Genomic DNA, 21930 nt, shown 5'->3' with positions numbered 1-21930 from the left:
TTTGTATTTTCCATGTTTGTCCACGTCCTGGAAATTTAAAAACATGTAACAATTTTATTTCAGACATAAACGAATGCGCTCAAAACCCAGCCGTGTGTTCCAACGGTGCTTGTGAGAACACCATAGGAAACTATCGGTGTATATGCAATTCCGGTTACGAGGTGGACGACACGGGTAAGACTTGTAAGGATATCAACGAGTGCGAAATGGACGACACAATATGCAATGGTGGTCAGTGCCGTAACACACCAGGAAGTTTTCAGGTATACATACAAATGCTTATTTAATTAGGCATTAATTTAACTGACATAACCTCTTTCATAATACGCATAATATTTTATTTTAGTGTACGTGTCCTGTGGGAACCGTATTGAACTCTGAAAGTCAATCATGTCAGGATGTAGACGAGTGCGACGAACTCGGTCTTAATGCATGTGTAGCGGGCCAATGTATTAACACTGTTGGTTCTTTTGAATGCGAATGTCCACCTGGTACCATTTTAGATAGTACCGGACGAGTTTGTTTAGGTAATAAAAAATAAATAAAAAAAAAAATTATAATGAAATAATATTATTACGAGTATAACGTATAATATACAACCACAGAAACGGTATTAATTTTTAATTATTATCTTTCACTATACCTATGTAGACAATCGTCGTGGTTCGTGCTGGACCCGTTTAACTGGCGGTAGATGTGAGAACAACCTCATGCAACTCACCTTGAAATCTGACTGTTGTTGTTCGATTGGGCTGGCTTGGGGTAGTCCGTGTGAACCCTGTAAGCCAGAAGACTGTGGCGGCGAATGTAATAAAGGATACGTGGTAATGTATTTTAATAATTTTTTTTTTATTGACATATTTTTTATAAAATGACGTTTTTTAGTCTGTAGGTAAAATATGCCGAGATATAAATGAATGCGAACTGAGCCCGGGAATTTGTAGAGGTGGAGGTACTTGCGTCAACACAGAAGGATCGTTTACTTGTGTGTGTCCCCCTGGTTTGACATTAGATACTACTGGTAAGGAAGTCCAAACAAATAAATTATTGAAAAGTTTTTGAAAAAAAAATATTTTTGTACAGGAACTGTCTGTTTGGACGTACGAGAAGAAAAGTGCTACACGGATTTTAAGCACGGTTCTGGTGTTAATCCGTTAGACGGAATTTATCCGAAATGCATTTGCTGTTGTTCTACTATAGGAAAAGCTTGGGGCGGAGGTATAGAAGGATCTCTCGGTAGGAGTGAGACTTGTCCTCGACGCGGTACTCCTGCTTTCACCGAGTTATGTCCGAAAGTAAGTAATAATATTCTGTTATTTACTGCTGTTCAATTACGTTTACATTTCAACCTTTATAGGGACCCGGTTTTATCGATCGCAAAGATATCAACGAATGTATTGAGTTTCCTGGTATATGCAGCAACGGCCGGTGCAAGAACACCATGGGGGGTTTTACGTGTAAATGTAGTCAAGGATACACTTTGGACGAGTCTGGAATTCGTTGTGTTGGTACGAAAGTTGATTTTGTCTTTTAAACACGTGCCAGTTCACATTTAATTTGATTGAAATCGTGACTGTTTAGATATCGATGAATGCAATATCATGCACGGCGTTTGCGGCGACGGAGAGTGTCAAAACATACCCGGAAGTTTTGCGTGCAAGTGTAAGGACGGTTATGAAACATCTCAACTGATGCAAGTCTGCATGGGTAATTGTTTGATATTAGCGTCTATAAATAATACTGGCAATATATGAAACTGCTCTTAAAATAAAATGTTTGTTATAAATTATTAAAACTTTAGATATCGATGAATGTGCAAGAACGCCTGGACTATGTCGCGGCGGTACGTGTCAAAACACGCCAGGCAGTTATAGATGTGAATGCCCTCCTGGACATGAACTTTCAGCCGACAAACAAAGCTGTAAAGGTGCGTTAGAAATATACACGTTAATTAAATAGACACCTGCCGGAGAACACTATTGATTTTGGGTTGTGTGTTAATGTAGATATCGACGAATGTTCAAGAACTAGTGGAATCTGTTCTAATGGCGTTTGCGAGAACATGATGGGAACGTACCAGTGCGTGTGTGACGACGGCTACAGGCAAACAGACCAGAAGTTTTATTGTGAAGGTAACTAAAATTATGAATTTTAAACTCATTAATTTACTACGTATTAAGTACTAATTTTTAAATCTCTACTAAATGTTATACCTACTAGTAGTGTTAAAATTTATTTATTAATGACTTTGATTAAATACAGTGTTGTCGAAAACATTGACAACTATACATTTTGATTTGATTTGATTTTTTTTACTCCGCACAATTTTTTTATTCTATTTTTTATTAGATATTGATGAGTGTGAGATAAATAATGGTGGATGTTCGTCCATATGTATCAATGTCCCGGGCAGTTACATGTGCACGTGCAAGTATGTATTATAATAATCATGTTTATTTTTGTATACAACCTGTTTATTGCATAGGGCCGGATTTAATTTGTTAGCTGACAAACGAACGTGTGTAGATGTAAACGAATGCGAAGAAAATCCTAGAATTTGTAACGGTGGCCAATGCAACAACACGATAGGCAGTTTTCTGTGCTCTTGTTCAGATGGTTTACTCAAAGGAGCTGATGGTTCTTCGTGTATAGGTAAACATTTTAGATCTATTTGACTTAATTTCCTTAAAAAATAATAATAAAATATATTATGTACAATAAAAATTGTGTGATATTGTCTTTGAATAGATATTAATGAATGCAACGGTAAGGACGTGTGTGGAAATGGAGTTTGTAGTAACACTATTGGGTCATTTACTTGTCGTTGCGAAGAAGGATATTCAGCTAAATTGGACTCCGGACCTGCTTGTACCGATGAAGACGAATGCGAGATGGGTACCCATAGATGTGACTTAAATGCAGCATGTATTAACCATCCGGTAATAATAATAATACAGTATTTAATCATGGTATTGGGTTTTTCAAATAAATAAATAAATAATTATTTTGTTGAAATTAGTAATTTATAAATTTATGACATAACAATCGTATTTTTAATTATTTTAGATATTGTGTTATTAGATAATCTATGAGCACAAAAAATATTAATACTTATATAATCCTCTTACGCTATTATTAATTTATATATATATATTATTATAATATCTTATAGGGTTCCTATAGCTGCCGATGTCAAGATGGTTTTACCGGCAATGGATACAACTGTATGGATATCAACGAGTGTTTAACAAACAACGGGGGTTGTGATCAAAATGCACAATGTATAAACGAAGAAGGCTCGTTTAAGGTAAAATATTTAATATTAAATAATATTTTGATCATAACTTTAAATAAGAAGTCCACAGCATTGATCCACAGATTCTAAAATATTAATTTATAAAAAAAAAAAGGTTAAAAATTGTATTAGTTCGTACTCAAATATAAATTACTAATTATTAATTTTAGTGTGTGTGTGATGATGGATTCCGTGGGGATGGCTACTCGTGTATAGACATTGATGAATGTACTGAAGATTCAACTCTATGTGAAAACGGTCATTGTTTAAATTATCCAGGATCGTTTAGGTGCGAGTGTGAAATGGGATTTATTAATCCGGATGACAAAAATGAAAGATCTTGCAATGGTAAGAGCTTAATAACCTACTTTTGTACTAAAATATTTTTTTTTTAAATGTTTCCTTTCAAATAACTAGTTCTTGGAATTTATTTTATTCGAATGCATCGGGACAACACTATTTTTTAAGTGGATATATTTTTTGTTATTATTTTAAGCATTTAAAATTACTAAATCTGATCAAATATATCAGTTTATTTACTATAAACAGTGCCTAGTACCGGAAAGAAGTTGTTTGGACTTGCCAATTGACAATTATCTCATTTCTTTCTAGTATTATTATTTAATAATTATGTTTATTATATTATAGTCATGTGATTTTCATTAAAATTTCTGTATACTCTCTATATATTATTGTTGTTTTAAAGAAAACCATAAATATGTAAATGTATATGTTAGTTTATTGATTCATTTATTGATGAAGGTATTAAATACGATATAATAAATAAATTATCAAAGTATTAAAAACAAAATATTTTTTTTTCAAAGATAATCACTAAAATAAGTAGTTATTTCAAAAATATTTTGAGTACTTTAATAGTATTCCGACAAAAATATTTGAATTTAATTTAAAATGTATTATATTTTGAAAATATTCATCTATTTAAAATATACTGTAATTGAATGGATTTTATATTTAAAATGTACACAATATAATTTATTGCAACAATAATGATTAATACATTTTTCGATATTACAGCAACCACTAAAAAAAACTTGTACTAATATGTTTTAAATTCTTACAGAATCTAATTATTAGAATCCTAATTATTATAGAAAATAAATAAACCTTTTTCAACAGATATAAATGAATGTCATATGTTCAATAACCTGTGTGTGTACGGTACTTGTGAAAACATATTTGGGACGTTCAGATGTGAGTGTAGTGGAGGATATCAATTGGACAACACGGGAGGTAACGTTTCATTTCAATTTTTTTCAATTAAAATTTTATTGAGTACATTAAATTTTATAAAAAATCATGTCGTATAGGAAATTGCACGGACATAAATGAGTGTGAAAGTCCACAGGCATGTCTATACGGCGAATGCATCAATAACGAAGGCAATTACACATGCAAATGCCCGCCAAATTATCAACTAGTTCCAGCCGGAAACGCGTGTGTCGGTTTGTAATATTGTTGTCCGTCTTGAATATCGTATAACTCTAAAACGTATTTACTGATAATTTTAGTATTACAAGTACCTATAGTATTAAAATGTCAACGTGTAAATACTTATGAGCTATTAGAGACTATTCCTATGTCGTTCTAAGGTCGATGTTTTAGAATAAATGTTTGATTACATTAAATAGGATATACTAACCAAAATATTTTTGTGCTAAAATCGTAGATAAGAGGGAAGGACGGTGCTATATGGATGTGGAAGACCGTGGTGGTCAGAGGATTTGCCATCACGAGATGGGATCGGCCGTGTCGAAAGCAACGTGCTGCTGTTCTGTAGGTAAAGCCTGGGGCTCCAGATGTGAATCGTGTCCAGAAGTCGAAACAGAAGAATACAAGACTCTCTGTCCCGGAGGAACGGGGTACAGGCCCAACCCGACTACGGTAAATCATAATATCAAATATACCTAATCGTTATAACAGACTTGGGTAAAATACTTTATGATAATAGTATTCTCAAGTATTTGGAATACTTCATAAAAAGTATTTCAAATATTTTTCAAATACTTTTTTTAGTAGATTTAGATTTAAATAACAAAAATATTTTTTTTTCAATCCAGTGTTTATAAGTGAACATTGTCCAATCTATTCGTTATTAATTATAATACTATGTGATTCATTTAAGTAATAAAGTGTGTAACTTTTTTAGTAAAACCTAATAAAGGAAACATTATACTCACAAAAAAAACTTTTAATTAATACTTGACTATAATATAATTATTAATATTATAAAAAGTAGTACAAATGTAGAATAATCAACTACTTTAAGACAATAGCCAAGATGCTATGGATTAAATAATAATGATAATTACAAATTCAACGTTTCAAATTGGAAATAATATTACCTACTAAAAATAGTATAAAACAAAATAATATATTACTATAAAATATTTTTTAAATAGGCTAATGACCATAGATGTCGAAGCCTTTATTATTAAAAAAAAAAAAAATATATTTTGAATAGAAATATACACAGATTATAGGTGCTTATATAGTTATATACAAGTGCAAAAGCAATTTCTATGACAGATGAAGTAATGAAATTATTTTTAGTGTGATTGGACGGTAAAAAAAGTATTCCAAATACTATAATAAGAATATTTGCAAAAAGTATTCGAAATACTACCAAAGTCTGCATTATAATATACCAATATGGTTATAGCCTTTAAAATAACTGACTAAGTAATATTCATAAACATGTTTTGGGTTTATCGAAACGCGTTTTCGTCATTGCAATCCGATGTTAAAGGTGATACTCGAAGACGTCAATGAGTGCGAGGAACACGACAACCTGTGCACAAACGGCCACTGCACCAACACGTTCGGCAGCTACATGTGTTCGTGCAACGAGGGTTACCGTCTGGACAACACCAGTACATTCTGTTATGGTAACGTAAGAAGCACACGCTGATCGGACACCGTGTGCACTCGTATAGTAATACCGTTTTTTCGCCTTTGTCCGTGCCTTTTTAGACGTGAACGAGTGTGACGAGAACCCGGACGTCTGTGGCGTGGGATATTGCGTGAACGAAGTCGGCACGTATCGTTGCGTTTGCCCGGACGGATACATGCTGCTGCCTAACGGAAGTACGTATAGCGTAACGCACTACCGTTGCCATAATACTATCAAGATATCATCCGGTTTTATGACTCGAAAGATACAATTATATAGATTTATGCTGAAATTCCTTAATACTCTTTTATTCAACTACGTATTATTCCAATTATCATAGGCGTAACTAGGGGGGGCTTGGGTGGGCTTCAGCTCCCCCTAGAATTTTTGGGTAGATGTATGTACATATAAACATATTAGTTAGTTATATTTATTTCTTTATTAGTATTAACTTTATAATTATAATATAATTTTTCGTATAAACGAATAATAATTCAAATCAGCTGTAAATACCAATAGAAACAATAAATAATAATCAAATTAAAAAAAAATTTGCTATAAAACGTTTTAAGGAATTTAACCCCCCCCCCTCCTAACTTAAAGGACTAGTTACGTCTATTATGATTATAGTATGTATTTAGCTGTATGGGGTGAATCTGGACGAGTTGAAGATTCTGTACGGAAATCTAGTTTAACGTCTTTCACATATTATATTGTTTGCATGTATAATATACGAATATCTTTCAGATACGCCCCGCACCGTAACAGCAATAATAGCTTTTTGGGTATTATTTCGTTCGGTTGTGATTATTAATCGATTATTATTGTTTTTACAGAGGAGTGTGTGGACATGCGAAAAGACAACTGTTTTTTGAACTACACGAACGGTCAGTGTTCCGTGCCCATGTCCAATAGCCAGACTCGAATGATCTGTTGTTGTTCGATGGGCCAAGCCTGGGGATTGCCGTGTCAACCTTGTCCGGCGTCCAGTACCAGTAAGTCTTACACGGGTGTCTCGTCGCGGTTTTACTCTTGTGCACTTCATCCGCCCGCTTTAACTTTGAAACTTACATGTTATTACTATTCTTTGAACTTTTTTTAACTTTATACTTCATCGTTTAGTAAGACATTTGTGTTGTAAACTAAATCGAAGTAAATCGACTAGCTATATATATATAGTATAATTGTTGATAAACTTACACATTAAACAATTATATAGTATTTTTATTTAGAGTTTAAAATCATCATTTAAAAATATTAATCAAAAAAATGTAAATACCTGTTGAACACTTAAATTAATTCTATATGACTACATCTATGTGAACATTACACAATCGTACTTTTTGTATAGTTCAAGTTAAAAGTATTTGAGACTATTGGTTTTTACTTAGTCCATTAATTTAAAAAAAAAACTTTAATTGTACATCTAATTTTATCAAACTTATTCAGTTAAAGCAGTTAAACAAATGTTGGTTTTTTAAATTACATTTCAAATTTGTTGTTAAATTATTTAATCAATATTGTATGCTAACAAGTACGATAGGTTAGGTTAAGTGTGAACAATAAACGATTAAATTAAACCTCTATAAATAGCAACAATTACTTTATGATATAGTCATACTATTGTTACATGTAGGTCGTAGGTATAATTCTATAATTCAACTAGATTATTTTGTTATATTATATATGATCATGTCGACTAAAGTCACCAAAATAAAACGTATTTACGATCGTCGACGTTCGACGATTGTCTTTGGCATATCGTAACATTATTGTTTTTTTTTTTCTGCTTTTTCAAGAGGAATACTTACTCTTATGTGGGTCGAGACCGGGCTTGATCATGAACCCGATGACCAACCGAACCGAAGAAATCGACGAGTGCACACTGATGCCGAACATGTGCAACCACGGAACATGCGTCAACACGCCCGGAAGCTTCCACTGTTCGTGCGACGGCGGATACGTTTACGACGCCAACTCCCATCAATGCATCGGTGCGAACGCGTCACGAGAGCTCGCCGTGGTCTTCTGTGTCGCTGATATGGACATTTTTTTTTTTCAGACGACAACGAATGTCTGCGCATACCAGCTCCGTGCCGGGGCATCTCGCAGTGCGTCAACACGCCCGGTTCGTTCGAATGTCAGTGTCCCGAAGGGTACAAGCTCGGGTCCACCGCTAGGGAGTGTGTGGGTAAGTCGTTGCGTCCGCCGCCGGCGGTGTGTCCGGACAGCTCGAAAACGGAAAAAAAAAAATATAATAATATAACGACAACTCGATGCTTAAACAGACGTCGACGAGTGCTACGAGCGAGATGGAATATGTCGAGATGGCGAGTGCACGAACCTGGACGGTAGTTTCCAGTGTATCTGTCACAACGGGTATGCGCTGACGGCAGCTCGCGACACGTGCGTTGACGTAGACGAGTGTAGCCGCCACCAGAACGTGTGCAACAACGGCACTTGTCTCAATACCGTGGGATCGTTCAAGTGCAGCTGCTTCGACGGATTCAAACTCAGTCATAACAACGATTGCATAGGTAAAAATCTAAACGCGATGATAATGATACTGTGACAATGATTAATGTGCTTGACGTTAAAAAGTAGTTGAATTATAATATCTTATAATATGTGTACGTTTGATGTTCGACATGGCCGTAAAATATATTTATTGGGACTAATGGGACTGCGGTAAATTGCAAACGGAAATGTCATAAATCATATTTTTTGGGTTACGACGTAAAAATCGGAGTATAAAAATATAATTTTAACCTTATATGTATATAATATATATATCGATAACAAATATAAAAAAAATGTCAACGATTTTCGATCAAAAGAAAAAAAATAATAATAAATATATTATTCTGTTTTCACTGTGTAAATATTTTTTATTTCTATACAGATGTGGACGAGTGTAGAATGATGCCGTTCCTATGTAGAAACGGTCGATGTAGAAATACTATAGGCGGGTTCAGCTGTGAATGCACTTCCGGGTATGTACTTTCCACCGACGGTCAACATTGCAGGGATATTGATGAATGTACCGAGGTAATTATTTTCCATGAATTAATCTACTTAAGTGTTGTGAGTCATAATAACTCATAATATTTATATAACGTGTGTTAATGTGTTATTACAGTTACACACTGATGTGTGAATATTGTACTCGATATGATAAAATGTCCATCAATAGTAAATTAAGTGAATTATAATGAGTAGAAATGGGCGATACTATTTTATTCGATTTTTCAGCACACCACTGATACTATTAAGTCTATAGTAGAATTTAATATCAGAATCGAGATTTTCCACGTGTCATGTGCAATTTTTGTTTATACTACATTAGTGAATATAGTATATAATTTACAAACGAATAATACATAATTTGAAAAAAAAAAATAGTATAAAGAAGTTATAGTGTATATAACATGATAATATTATAATTTATTTTGGATTTCTGATTTTTAATTAAATCATTTAAATTGATTGTAGCTGCTAATGAGGATGATGGGATGTGTTCACATAGGGATTTTGATCGTCTCCAATTATAATTTATGACGTTATACATATTATTTGTATGGGATCTATTTCTTAGTGATATCAAATCAATATGTTCAAATGATCGATCTATAGTGAATTCGAAATTATTTCAGATACCGGACACTTGTCCCCAGCCGGGGAGATGTCAAAATCTGATGGGATCGTTTTTATGCACCTGTCCACCCGGATATCGTTTATCGGCTGCCAAAAACTCGTGTCTCGGTTAGTACTATAATATATACTTATTTACGTTTTTTTTTTTTTATTCCGACAAGTAACAACATTTATCTATAAACCATTATATTTATTGCGCTATTTTATTTCTATTCAAGACATAAACGAATGTCAAGAAATGCCAGGTATATGCGACGGAGGTACTTGTATGAACACGGACGGCGGCGTTATATGTGACTGTCCCGAGGGTTTCGTTCTCAGCTCCAACGGCATGAAATGTATAGACACCAGACAAGACCACTGTTATGATAAATTTATGTCCGGTTAGTATAATATTATATTGATTTTATTCGTCGAAGTGCTATTCAAATTGCGTCGTCTGAAATGTGCCTCACTCGTTTTAAGTCTTTTGCTCCGGTAAAAAAAAAGCTATCAATGTTGAAATAATAACTCTGATAATACTGTTTACGTATTTTTTTTCGAAATATCCCATTTTGGAGTCCCAATAGTTTTCAATCTGACTGCATTTATCATTTAATAATACATACATACCATTGTATACTGTATGGCGTCCCGCAGGTAACTGTTTGGCTCCAAGAAAACAGAGAATCACGGAGAAGGAATGTTGTTGTTCGATGGGAGGCGGTTGGGGGAAGTTGTGCACGGCTTGCCCGAAACCAGGAAGCGGTAAAGACAAATAGTTATCTTACTTTAACACGACATCATATATTAATATCATTTTTTTTTCACGCGTTCGTGTTTAAATTTATCACCTGTCGCGCAGATGCGTTCGCAAAACTGTGTCCGGAAGGTGTCGGCCGCGGAGACAAGGGCGAAGACCTGAACGAATGCGATTTCATGACGAACCCGTGCGACGGCGGTGAATGCATAAACACGGACGGATCTTACCGGTGCGAGTGCCCGGCCGGCTACGTTTTGGATTCAACTGGGAAAAAATGTGTAGACGAGAACGAGTGCAAGATCAACGTAAACATTTGCGGGAACGGGACGTGCACGAACTTGCAGGGTGGCTTTGAATGCATCTGTGCCGACGGATTTGCGCCGGGGCCGACGCAGGTAAACCAAACGGATTTTCAGGACCTTTCGCGCGCAATTCGTAAATATACGAAGACATATGATTTTTTTTTTTTCCCCCAAAAAGGTCTGCGAAGACGTCAACGAGTGTCTGGAAATGTCCAATCAGTGCGCCTTCCGTTGTCACAACGTTCCCGGATCGTTTAGGTGCATATGTCCGTACGGATACGCACTGGCACCAGACGGTAGACACTGTCAAGGTATATATAATACAAATAATTTGTATAGTCTGTTATACGTGTCGTATCTACTTATAATAACGCGTATGCCGTCTTTTCGATTTATTTTGTAAACTAATATTCAACGGTTTGCAAATCACGATTTATAACGAAACATCATATTTTATCGAAAATCCAAAAACAGCACTATATGACATAAAAATTTAAAAATAACTCACAATATACTGTTTTAGACGTCGACGAATGCTTGACGCCAGCAAACAATTGTAAATTCGCGTGCAAGAACCTGATCGGGTCTTTTGCTTGTATCTGTCCCGAGGGTTACGTCCAAGTCGGCACGGACGAATGTAGAGACATCAACGAGTGTGCCGAAAACGCGAACGCGTGTCAAGACGGATATTGCGTCAACCTGCCGGGCTCGTACAAATGCGATTGCTTCGATGGGTTCAAGACCAGTTACGACGGAAAGCAGTGCATAGGTGAGTATAATTGCCGCAACGAAAACAATATTATATACGTGAATACAATGATTTTTAGTGTACTTACCTACATTATAATATTAATATTATACGGGGTGATTCACCCGCGGCCTGCAATAGTATATGTTTGCCACAGTTTTACCTTTTAATTTTTATTCAAATTCTGAGTTTTCGAATCCATTATTGTACCGTTCTAATTGAATTTAAAAAATATTGTATGTGCCCAATTTTAGACTAAATTGTTTATCAAATATTAAAATATTTTTTTTTTTTTTTGCCAATTTTAAAAGATTTTTCTAAACGATTAGATATTACTAGTAATACTTATAGACTTTACGACTCTAATGAGTATTAAGTATATAAATATATAATATCATTTAGTAATATAATAAATATGAACTGTTTGACATATTTAATTTATATATTTCAAGTTTATATAAATATAATATATTATTATTAAAAAATTAAAATGGTTATGGTTAAAGATAAAATAATGACATAAGCCGATAATTGGTGAATCAACCTGCATAGTAATAATAATAATAACATTGTCCTTTACCCGTGACACGGTTACAATGTGTTGGACCGATTAATAACATTTCGATTCCGTGTATAAGATTCTAGAGTCGGATTTTGCTACAGACATTTGCTGAACGGCAGGTGTATCAATCACGGCGGCGGTGGTATCGGAAACATCACGGGCGCCGTGGCCTACAGATCCGTGACGAAAGCCGACTGCTGCTGTTCGATGGCCGCCGCCTGGGGACCTCAGTGTCAACCGTGTCCGTCTCCGTCTTCGGATTCGTTCAGACAACTGTGCTTGGAATCCGGGTACACGATCGATGGTCAAGGTGAGTGGTGACAAGTTGGTTGTGGTACATAATATGAGCATAATATTTATTATAGATGATCATCGGCGGATTGACAATGTTACCTACGTTAAAATGTTTCACTATTCATTTTTTTAACAATATACGTTTATTTTTTCATTGAAAATATAATTTCAATAAACACTTCGAAATTATGTTTCTCATTACGTTTACCTGTGAATTTCGGCTCAATAATGCACAAGTGAAGGAGAACATCTAAATTCGACTATTAAAATATTTTTTCTTGCTGATTATAATGTCATAGGTACACCGAGTTAGGCTAGTGAAGACGACAAAATTATAAGACAATATATTCAGATTTACTCGCATCTTTAATTTTTTTCTGTATTAATTTAACACGTTTTAAATAATTTAATGAACTCGACTAGTGTTAATGCATAATAATTAATTATACGATATATTGCAGCCATCGCTGTATACTACTAGTGTACTATATGTGCTTTATAAATCCAATTCGTATATGTTACAGACATAAACGAATGTGAGACTTTACCAGACTTGTGCGCCAACGGTAGGTGTATAAACACGCTGGGATCGTACAGGTGCAGTTGTAACAAGGCGTTCAAAGTCGATCACACCGGAACGCATTGCAACGGTAAGCAAAAACCCGCCGTCGTCTTAACGAGACAAACAACGGTTTGGTTAGCGATTATTTTCCGTGCGCGTGTCCTGTTTGGACTTACAGGTTTTGGCCTACGTGTAAATACTAAATCGCAACGTTTATAAGACGTGTATGTGTCGCAGATGTAAACGAATGCCTGTTGAATCCATCCCCGTGCGAAATGTCGTGTCAGAATCTGGAAGGAGGCTACGCGTGCGGCTGTCCCGCCGGATTCGTGTTGAATCCCGACAACACCACTTGTCGAGACTTGGACGAGTGCACTACCGGCCAACACATTTGTCAACAGTTGTGCATCAACACCCACGGGTCGTACAAGTGCGGGTGCCAACCGGGCTACCGACAGACCGGAGATCACTGTGCAGGTACTCATAACAACGATATAATATCGTTACGTTTTACTTGCCCACGTCTGGAACGTATTTTCGTTAAAAATAGAGTCTCTCCCAAGTCAACTAATCCATCACTAGGTAATGAGTGTCTATGTAGACATGCATTATGTAACGTAGTCGCGTTTTAACTTTAAAATTAATTTGTCCACTGCGTCGGAATATTGAGTTGGTCTATGACTAACCGTCTTATGTTCGTTTGGGACAACTGTTTTTATTATCATGAATATCATTTTGGTTAAAATGATTTTAATTTTTTTATAAAAAGAAATATATAAAACAATGCTTTTAAACCTAATGTATATCTGCAGCTAAAAACGAATAATATTTATCAGTTTACTTATTCGACTATTAATAATTACCATCAATTTGACTACCAATTAATTTTTTTTTTTTATTGAGCTGTATTAATCAACCAAAAAATTACCGCAATAAGACAAGTAATCAATTGAATTCGTAAAATAACGACATTTCTAATAATATTTAAAATATAAATTATGATCTTCTTTATCTTCGATCAATTCGTAATCTAAAAAATAATTAATATAGTATATATAAATGAGCCTCCTATTAACTATATTATTTTTTATAAAATATTTTAGAATAAAAATAAAATATTACAAAATATTGTATGGTAACAACAGTATTACGCGCTGACATCTAACGAAATGTTTTCGTCGAAAAATAAATTGTGATAGTTGTTTGTAAATGTTATCGTTCACTAGATAGCGCTCGTATATACAGTTTTCATCGAATAATAATATGAACATGTATTATTGCATTGCATTTTTGTAATAGTAAAAAAATTATAATATTCATAATTAATTAAAAATGTGAAACGTTCATGTTTCTAAAGTTAAAATGTGTTATCAGTGTTTAGTAGTAATAGGCAATAACATGTGTCAGTTGTGGATAATATTTAATGATTATTCATTTTACTATTTTTATATTATAATATTTTAGTTAGCTAAAGGCTAAAATATAGTTACATCGGATTACGTTTAACGCAGTAAGTGGTTATTCCTAAAGTTAAACCAAAATATTTGTACTACATAACATAATTATTTTGTTCTATTAAATATCTACGTCAACAATAATTGTACTGACCTGGGTAACCTGCACTTATATGATATATCCGATAATGTATTACCTACTATATTATATTACTGTTTTACGATTAATTTGTTCACGTATAGACATCGACGAGTGCCGGCAAGAACCCAACCTGTGTCCAGCGCCGGGCAATTGTGTCAACACGTTAGGAAGTTACAGGTGTCTGTGTCCGAAGCAATACAAACTGGACAGCACCGGTACTCGTTGCGTGGATCCGAAGCAATTACAATCAAAAAATCAACAGAACGAATGCTTTGGACTCGACTGCAACCTAAACGTTCCCGGCAACAACAACAATAACTACAATAACAACAACAACAACAACAACAACAACAACAACGGATGTCATGATCAACAGGTAACCACCAATTTTTACCGCTTTGTTTTCATTTTATAAAATATTTAATAAATATTATAACAATCGTAATCTACCTATCATCCACGTATTTATCATTATATTTATTATCTATTCGTATACCTTCATATGAAAAGTCCATACCCTAATGGGCGCATGAAACGTTAAAATAATATTATCGATCGAGGTTACAAATGTTACAATATATGGTTAGGTTAAAATAGGACCGTTTGGAGATGTAAACGAAACGAATTTCGGGATTTATATTGGATAGTATTCCCGTCGCCCGAGCCCAATAGGTTTAGTTCACGATAGTACGGAGATTATACATGCGTGTTAAAAGTGTTATTAATATTCTTAAAATGAATATGAAATACGGTCACTTCGCATCGAATTTTTGATTATATGTATATATATATAGGCATTTTTTTATCGTACCTATTGTATTATTTGGTACCACATTTTTGTTCGAATTTAGAATGCTCAAAACGGTACTTCCGGCACGAACGGCGGTAACAACTGTGGATGTCCAAAGGGTTTCCGGAAGTCGGGTTACCGCGGAGAGTGCGTGGACATCAACGAGTGTCTTGACTCTCCGTGTGACTCTAACCTTAACTGCATCAACACGCCCGGCGGCTACCAATGTGTATGCGCCAACGGACAGATTTACGACCCTCAGTACGGTACATTACAAGGATGTAACGGTCGACCGTCGTTACCACAGGTATGATTTATGTTTGTATTACATATTATTTGACGTCTATGTAAAGTATAAGCGATTTCACGATTTACATGTTTTACTCGATAACGATACATGATTACACTGTTTTTTAACCAAAATCTTGTATACATTTTTTGACTATTTTGACAAAATTATTATTGAAAACTATATATTGTACTTATATCATACTGTGGGTTTTTTTAGGTTACCATTTTTATTTATTGTTTTGAATTCAAATTGTATAAACTTTGTACTTGGGCTTAAAAATTGTGCCATTTAACTTTATAGTAAAACCGAAACTTAATACCAGGTCACTTAAATTTCAATGATATCACCCGAATATTAGACTTAGGTAGTTGTCATGTCTATAAGTCAGCTCTTACACATACAATCTAATATAGAATTATTTATTTGTTTTTATACGCGATCGAGTAGCCGCGAACTCAGTAAGTTAGCTAATAATAAGTAATAATTTTTATCGTTTTTAGTTGCACGTACAATATGATTATCGATTAATATATCAATATGTTTTGTTCATAGCACGGCGGTATTGGTGGTGGTGGCGGCAGTGGCGTAGGATGCTATGGTAGTCCTTGCGCATTCGGTTGTACTCCACACGGACAGAGTGGTTTCTCTTGTGGATGTCCGTCGGGCTACCAGCGGATTGGTCAGGTATCTATGTGTGCATGTACTCAATAGTATACTCCACAGTTTTTATGGTTTTCTGTTACGTTGTTCAAAATTGTGGACAAACTACATAATAAACCTTTATTAATAAAAAAAAAAATTACGATTGCCGATGAATACCATGGCTAGTATTTTACATATAAAATTATCCGTAACCTGGTTACCCGCGGGTATGATAAATTGATATTAAACGGGAACACTCAAATGACCACCTAAATTATAGGCAATGTGATAATTTACGTCAAAAAATGCATAGTCGTTTGAAGAAACCTCGACCACTACATCATTAGATGGTTTATTAGCTGATTTTTTTAATTTTTCCATGCACAACTTATTGAAATGTTCTTTGTCTAAAAGTTCACCAGACAATAAATGATTTCTAGTTGGCCTTTTTGATAGTGCTATCAAAGTTTAGGTCTCAACTCGTAAATATTTTATATTAAAGTAGATAGATTAAAGATAATTTGTCAAAACGACTAATATCATAGTTTTTATAAAATTCGATTCTTTAGGCCAGTAGTTTTCAAACTAGGTTTTTCCATAAATTACCGATTGCAATGAATTGTGATATTATAAGAAAATGTGAGTATGTGTGAACTATTCGTCCAAGAATTGAAAATATTTGTTAGCCCATCAATCAAACATTTCTTATTAAATACATATATAATTATAATTAATTCAAAACAATTATGTTCATCTAAAAAAAAAAGTCAGTGTGCCGTGAACATTTTTTGAAGTGTACGGTGTGCCGTGTATAATGAACGTTTGAAAACCACTGCATAATAGCAAAAAAAAATGTTATTTGTTAAATAATAAATAATTATTAAGTATTATAAATTATTTAAATTCAATAAAAAATATATACCTTGCAAATAACGTCGTTATGTAGTTAGTAAGAGGAATTATAAAAATTAAAGTAAAGAATATTTAAATTATAAAATAAGCAATATGTGAGGTGGAAACGGTAATTTGATAAAAACGTAAGTAGATATATGGCTGCTAGTTGTTTTATTTCTTACTTATTTGGGCCGATCAAAACTTTTGCCCTCTTCTGTTGAAAACTGAAGTGATGCGACTGTTGCAGGGTCATTGTCTGTCGACCATAAGTCCACTAACCAGTGGCTCGCATATTGGACCACCAGATCTGGGCGACATTCCGACGTTTCCCATTGAACCGGAGTTATATCCCAAAAGTTCGGGTGGAAAAATAATATCGACCGAAGGCTGCTTCTCGTGCAAGGTAAGCTAATAATATTATCAACTTATTATTATATAAAACTTTTCAATTACATATTTTATACTCGTATATACATATACACACTGCAAAAAGATCATTTAATCATTCTGAATGACTGTATATATCAGCTAATCTTTGTTATTTAATATAATACGTTTTTTTTTATTGTCGACCGTTCTATAAGTATTTTTAATAAGTAGCAGTTTTTTGAGTTTTTTCTAATTTTTAGTTTTCCAAAAGTGCTTTTTAAAGGTTGTTAAATTAGTGTATTGTCGTATATTCTCTATTCATTGATTATTATTTTTAATCAACAATTTTTAGAAAAATATTTTGGTTTCAGAATTTGAATTTATTACATATTGTGGGTTATTTTGTAAAAAAATTATAATAATACAGCTAAATAGAATTATAATATAAAATCATTATTTTTTTTTCCAAATTATTAAGCTTGATATTTAAAAATGAATGCGACTGGTTATAATTACTAATTACTTTGCACTTATATGTATATTATTTATGTGTATTTTTAATGCACTTATTAATGTGTATTATGATGCATACGCAGATAAATGGAGATGGTAGACTTCGCCATAGGAGGACGACAAACGTATCAACAGAAGTCATGGCGTCGGACAAAAACGATGATCGCGTAATGGTAAATTTTCACAAATGATTTTCGTTAAAATTATAAAACAAATTTCACTTCCTAATCACGATATAGTAATCGTTGATTAATATTGTAAATACCAACGATAACGATTTTTTGGCTGTTTTACAGAAGATACACAGATATAGGCACCACCGGGATGACGGAGCGCACAAGACCATCAGAATGAGAATGTCTGACGCTAAACGGAACACACGGATTTTGAAACTGCTTCCGGCTGTCAAGGTGAGTGTCAAAAGACTTTATTTTCTTAGCGTAATTAAATTATCACATCATACGTAAGTCGTAAAAATGTTGATAAAAATAACCTCTAAAAATTGTTTGTGACGATTACGGTTAGTACAGAATAGAGTTTTCTACTTTCAAATAATAAAAATAATTATCAAAATCTGACAATTTCTATGAGACGTGGTTGTTTTCTTTGTAAAGCTATTTTTTATCGTTGAAATTTTTCGACCTGATTTTCCATACGGTTAGGAACAACGACCTATTCTAAACCAATTCCCGGCGTAAGTATAGATTGCCTACATTTTTCCCCTTAATAAAATAGCCGGCAACCACAGTCTTAATGACGGCTCTTATAATCATGTCGAGCAATACAATATATTATAATAATAACGAACGTGGTCGGAAAAGTTTTCCCAAGTAGGAAAGCGTCGTTCGTAAGATGCGTTCTGTGTGTGTCATTGCGGACGATGTCAGGGCTTGTGGTACCTGCAAATAATATACCAATGGATGCACCACGTGAGTGACAATAATTTGGTATCTGAATGATGTCTGCAACACCAACCGCGACGTGGTCAATTAATAGATCCCTTGCGAGCATCTGATAACTTTACCGCAAAGCATTTTGAGAAACTCTGTTTCAGTTTATTCCTTAAAATATTTACACCAAGCGTTTTCATTTCCAGGAAAATTACAATTACTTCGTGGTGCCGACCGGTGACTCGACTAACAAGTTCCGGATAAAACGTAACTCTAAAGGAATTTGGGGATTGCACTTCCGACGTATTCCCAGGAAACCAGGAAAATATCACTTGGCTATAGATGGTCAACGCACCGCAGTTGACGGCCAAATCGAACGCCAGAAGCTTCCGATTTTGCACGTCAAACTGATCGTGTCCGGAAACTGAATTTCGTGAATTTTTTAATCATCTTATTTTAAACAGAAAAAAATGTATACAAGCCGACCGAATTAAACAAGTAAAAATAAATAAAATGCATAAATCTCGACAGTTTCGTGTTACTTGTAACTTATACACATTACACAATATTATTAAATAATGTAACATTTTTGCTTAGTACCTATTCACTAGGTATATATACTACATTTACGAGTAAATATAGATCCCGATCCAAAGATTTTTCCTTTAGTTTGAATTTAAGTCAAAAACGATATCATATCAGAATAGATAAGTATTAGTATGAGTATGAGATAAAAATCAAAAGTAAGTATAATACATAAATATTATAACAATACAATTCCTGTAACATTATTTAGCTCAGTTCTTCTATCGATTGGACATTTAAATAAACTAAAATTTAACAACTACAATAATAATTTTAAATTTCTGAATTTAATTAAAACATGTAACAATACATCGTAGTTAATAACTATTATAGTTATAAAAAAATAATATAAACGTGATGTATAAAATTGAAATGTCGTAACAATAATGGACAAATCGTGTTCGTTTTCGTGATCAATTGCTGTATTACTTTTATTTTATATTACTTTAATTTATTATTAAATTATATTATAACATTATTATAAATTTACTTAAATATAATAGCGATTGTAATCTTAAGTCATTTTTCGTTTACCCACTTACATTTTATCGTATACAAAATAATAGGCCATAATTATATTATATATAAACAGTTTTTTTTATAGTTATATTATACTATGTAAAATAATCGTAATTATAATATAAAAATATATATGTTAATGTACAATAATTGTAACGAAATAGAATTATTTTAGGTATGTTGTTTACCTATGTGTAATAAATAATAATAAACAAAAACATATTGAAATCAATTTTTTTAGTGAAATTTAAGCTAACCTTATAGTCAGTATAAGTTGTACATTTACCTAGATTAAGGTTTTTATTTTTACTTTGGTTATATATTATGTAGTTTAAATCGAGACGAATCATATTTTATTACTATTACTGAATTCTAGCTTTCAGCTGGTTAAAATAATTGTCGTAATGCGCTTTTACATTTCAAAAACCTTTTTTGTAATGTATTACCTACTAATTATATTTAACTATTCTATACAATACACATACACGCTATTGCAGATTATGAGGCTATATTATAATAATAATTACATTTTAGTTTAAATAAACGTGAACTCAACCGTCGCCCTCCATCGGTATATAATATAATTCCACCACTTTATGTATATTATTATGTATTTAGTCTTCGCAAGTGCGCTGCACTTAACTTTAAACTTTAATCGTAAAAAATTAACGATGATTTACCAGGTTTTTAATATTCCTCGATAATATATTTCACTACAATATTTGTTTAAAAGCTTTTGACCATAAATCATGAAGAAAAAGGTTGACACCAAACGGCGGTATTCAATTTAAAAATGATAAATTATCACTTTCGTAAAACAATATTATAATACTCAGTATACAAATATAGCTATGTATTATATGTATTTATAGTATATATACACCGAAACAATTTGCTAAATACTGAGAAAATTTCGAATTCACTTAAAAATATGGGATTATTAATGATTATGGACATTTGCGGCAAAAAAGTTTGGTCAATGGTATGATTATGGTTAATACCGTGTATATTCGGTGGGACAGTGGAAAAATAATAAATAGGTTATAGCTTCGTTCAAGTACCGATATTTATGACTTAAATTATATCGTTAAAATACAGTTGTGATATTATGCGAAAAAATGTGAAATATATGTCAAATCCATAAAATGTTGGTCATTTTAGATTTCAAGATGGACGATGAATGAATTGGTTTCACAATAATCTATAAAATGCTCTTAAGTGTGAATAGTTTCTGACAGCAAAATTAATTTAGATAGTACTTTAGGATATCGAAATAGAAACGTTTTAGTATTTTTAAAAATAATTGGAAAACAAACCAGTAAAGTATCTGTACTGTATAATTGTATTAGATATTTAGGTGTCGAGTGTACATTATTTGTAATTGAATAGGTCACCTAATAGGTGTCTCGTAAACGTTTGAGGAGAGTGGACACAAATACATAAGCCCAACTTCCGTTGGAAAACAAAACCATTACTATAACATGTTTTACTGTCATTAAATAAAAGTAGTATTGTGTATGAAACGGACAAAGAGTGAATTATTTTTTTAGGATTTTAAATCTTGTTGATTATATTTTATGATGATAATTTGTTTTAATTTTTGTGTATGAACAATTGTAATAATTGTATTTATGTACACATATTATAATGTAAAACTATTGTAGGTATTCGCGTGTTATTGTAATTCATGTATTAAACGATTTACGTGTAAGAATACACGAATATATTAGGTTTAAAACACGTTGATGCGTATTCGTTTATTTTCGG

At 33.2% G+C, this 21930-nt stretch overlaps 1 protein-coding gene across 3 annotated transcripts in view; it reads left to right on the top strand.

The window, feature by feature from the left end:
• Nucleotides 1–20204, top strand: part of LOC113555267 (fibrillin-1-like) — a 41606-nt gene extending 21402 nt beyond the window's left edge. For 2 of the 3 annotated variants that reach the window (XM_026959676.1, XM_026959677.1), the window contains 40 exons: nucleotides 64–263; nucleotides 347–527; nucleotides 652–824; nucleotides 886–1021; nucleotides 1084–1295; nucleotides 1358–1508; nucleotides 1582–1707; nucleotides 1802–1927; nucleotides 2007–2132; nucleotides 2350–2431; nucleotides 2486–2652; nucleotides 2749–2939; nucleotides 3173–3307; nucleotides 3466–3643; nucleotides 4436–4549; nucleotides 4627–4761; nucleotides 4986–5200; nucleotides 6066–6204; nucleotides 6290–6403; nucleotides 7046–7204; nucleotides 8009–8203; nucleotides 8272–8400; nucleotides 8498–8746; nucleotides 9112–9257; nucleotides 9863–9971; nucleotides 10082–10246; nucleotides 10503–10610; nucleotides 10708–11000; nucleotides 11086–11218; nucleotides 11431–11676; nucleotides 12294–12527; nucleotides 13036–13161; nucleotides 13311–13550; nucleotides 14771–15045; nucleotides 15521–15766; nucleotides 16304–16435; nucleotides 17535–17690; nucleotides 18253–18342; nucleotides 18466–18579; nucleotides 19266–20204. In XM_026959676.1, coding sequence (XP_026815477.1) covers nucleotides 64–263; nucleotides 347–527; nucleotides 652–824; nucleotides 886–1021; nucleotides 1084–1295; nucleotides 1358–1508; nucleotides 1582–1707; nucleotides 1802–1927; nucleotides 2007–2132; nucleotides 2350–2431; nucleotides 2486–2652; nucleotides 2749–2939; nucleotides 3173–3307; nucleotides 3466–3643; nucleotides 4436–4549; nucleotides 4627–4761; nucleotides 4986–5200; nucleotides 6066–6204; nucleotides 6290–6403; nucleotides 7046–7204; nucleotides 8009–8203; nucleotides 8272–8400; nucleotides 8498–8746; nucleotides 9112–9257; nucleotides 9863–9971; nucleotides 10082–10246; nucleotides 10503–10610; nucleotides 10708–11000; nucleotides 11086–11218; nucleotides 11431–11676; nucleotides 12294–12527; nucleotides 13036–13161; nucleotides 13311–13550; nucleotides 14771–15045; nucleotides 15521–15766; nucleotides 16304–16435; nucleotides 17535–17690; nucleotides 18253–18342; nucleotides 18466–18579; nucleotides 19266–19487 — 6668 coding nt within the window. In that variant the 3' untranslated portion in view covers nucleotides 19488–20204. Of the gene's footprint in view, nucleotides 1–63; nucleotides 264–346; nucleotides 528–651; nucleotides 825–885; nucleotides 1022–1083; nucleotides 1296–1357; nucleotides 1509–1581; nucleotides 1708–1801; nucleotides 1928–2006; nucleotides 2133–2349; nucleotides 2432–2485; nucleotides 2653–2748; nucleotides 2940–3172; nucleotides 3308–3465; nucleotides 3644–4435; nucleotides 4550–4626; nucleotides 4762–4985; nucleotides 5201–6065; nucleotides 6205–6289; nucleotides 6404–7045; nucleotides 7205–8008; nucleotides 8204–8271; nucleotides 8401–8497; nucleotides 8747–9111; nucleotides 9258–9862; nucleotides 9972–10081; nucleotides 10247–10502; nucleotides 10611–10707; nucleotides 11001–11085; nucleotides 11219–11430; nucleotides 11677–12293; nucleotides 12528–13035; nucleotides 13162–13310; nucleotides 13551–14770; nucleotides 15046–15520; nucleotides 15767–16303; nucleotides 16436–17534; nucleotides 17691–18252; nucleotides 18343–18465; nucleotides 18580–19265 lie in introns of those variants that run through there. The other variant, XM_026959678.1, reaches the window with a different exon arrangement.
• Nucleotides 20205–21930: the final 1726 nt, after the last annotated feature.

Source organism: Rhopalosiphum maidis, chromosome 2, assembly GCF_003676215.2.
Source record: "Rhopalosiphum maidis isolate BTI-1 chromosome 2, ASM367621v3, whole genome shotgun sequence".
In the NCBI taxonomy this organism is placed as follows: domain Eukaryota; kingdom Metazoa; phylum Arthropoda; class Insecta; order Hemiptera; family Aphididae; genus Rhopalosiphum; species Rhopalosiphum maidis.
Note: the sequence above shows the minus strand (reverse complement) of the source record. Positions and strands in the feature narration are given on the sequence as shown.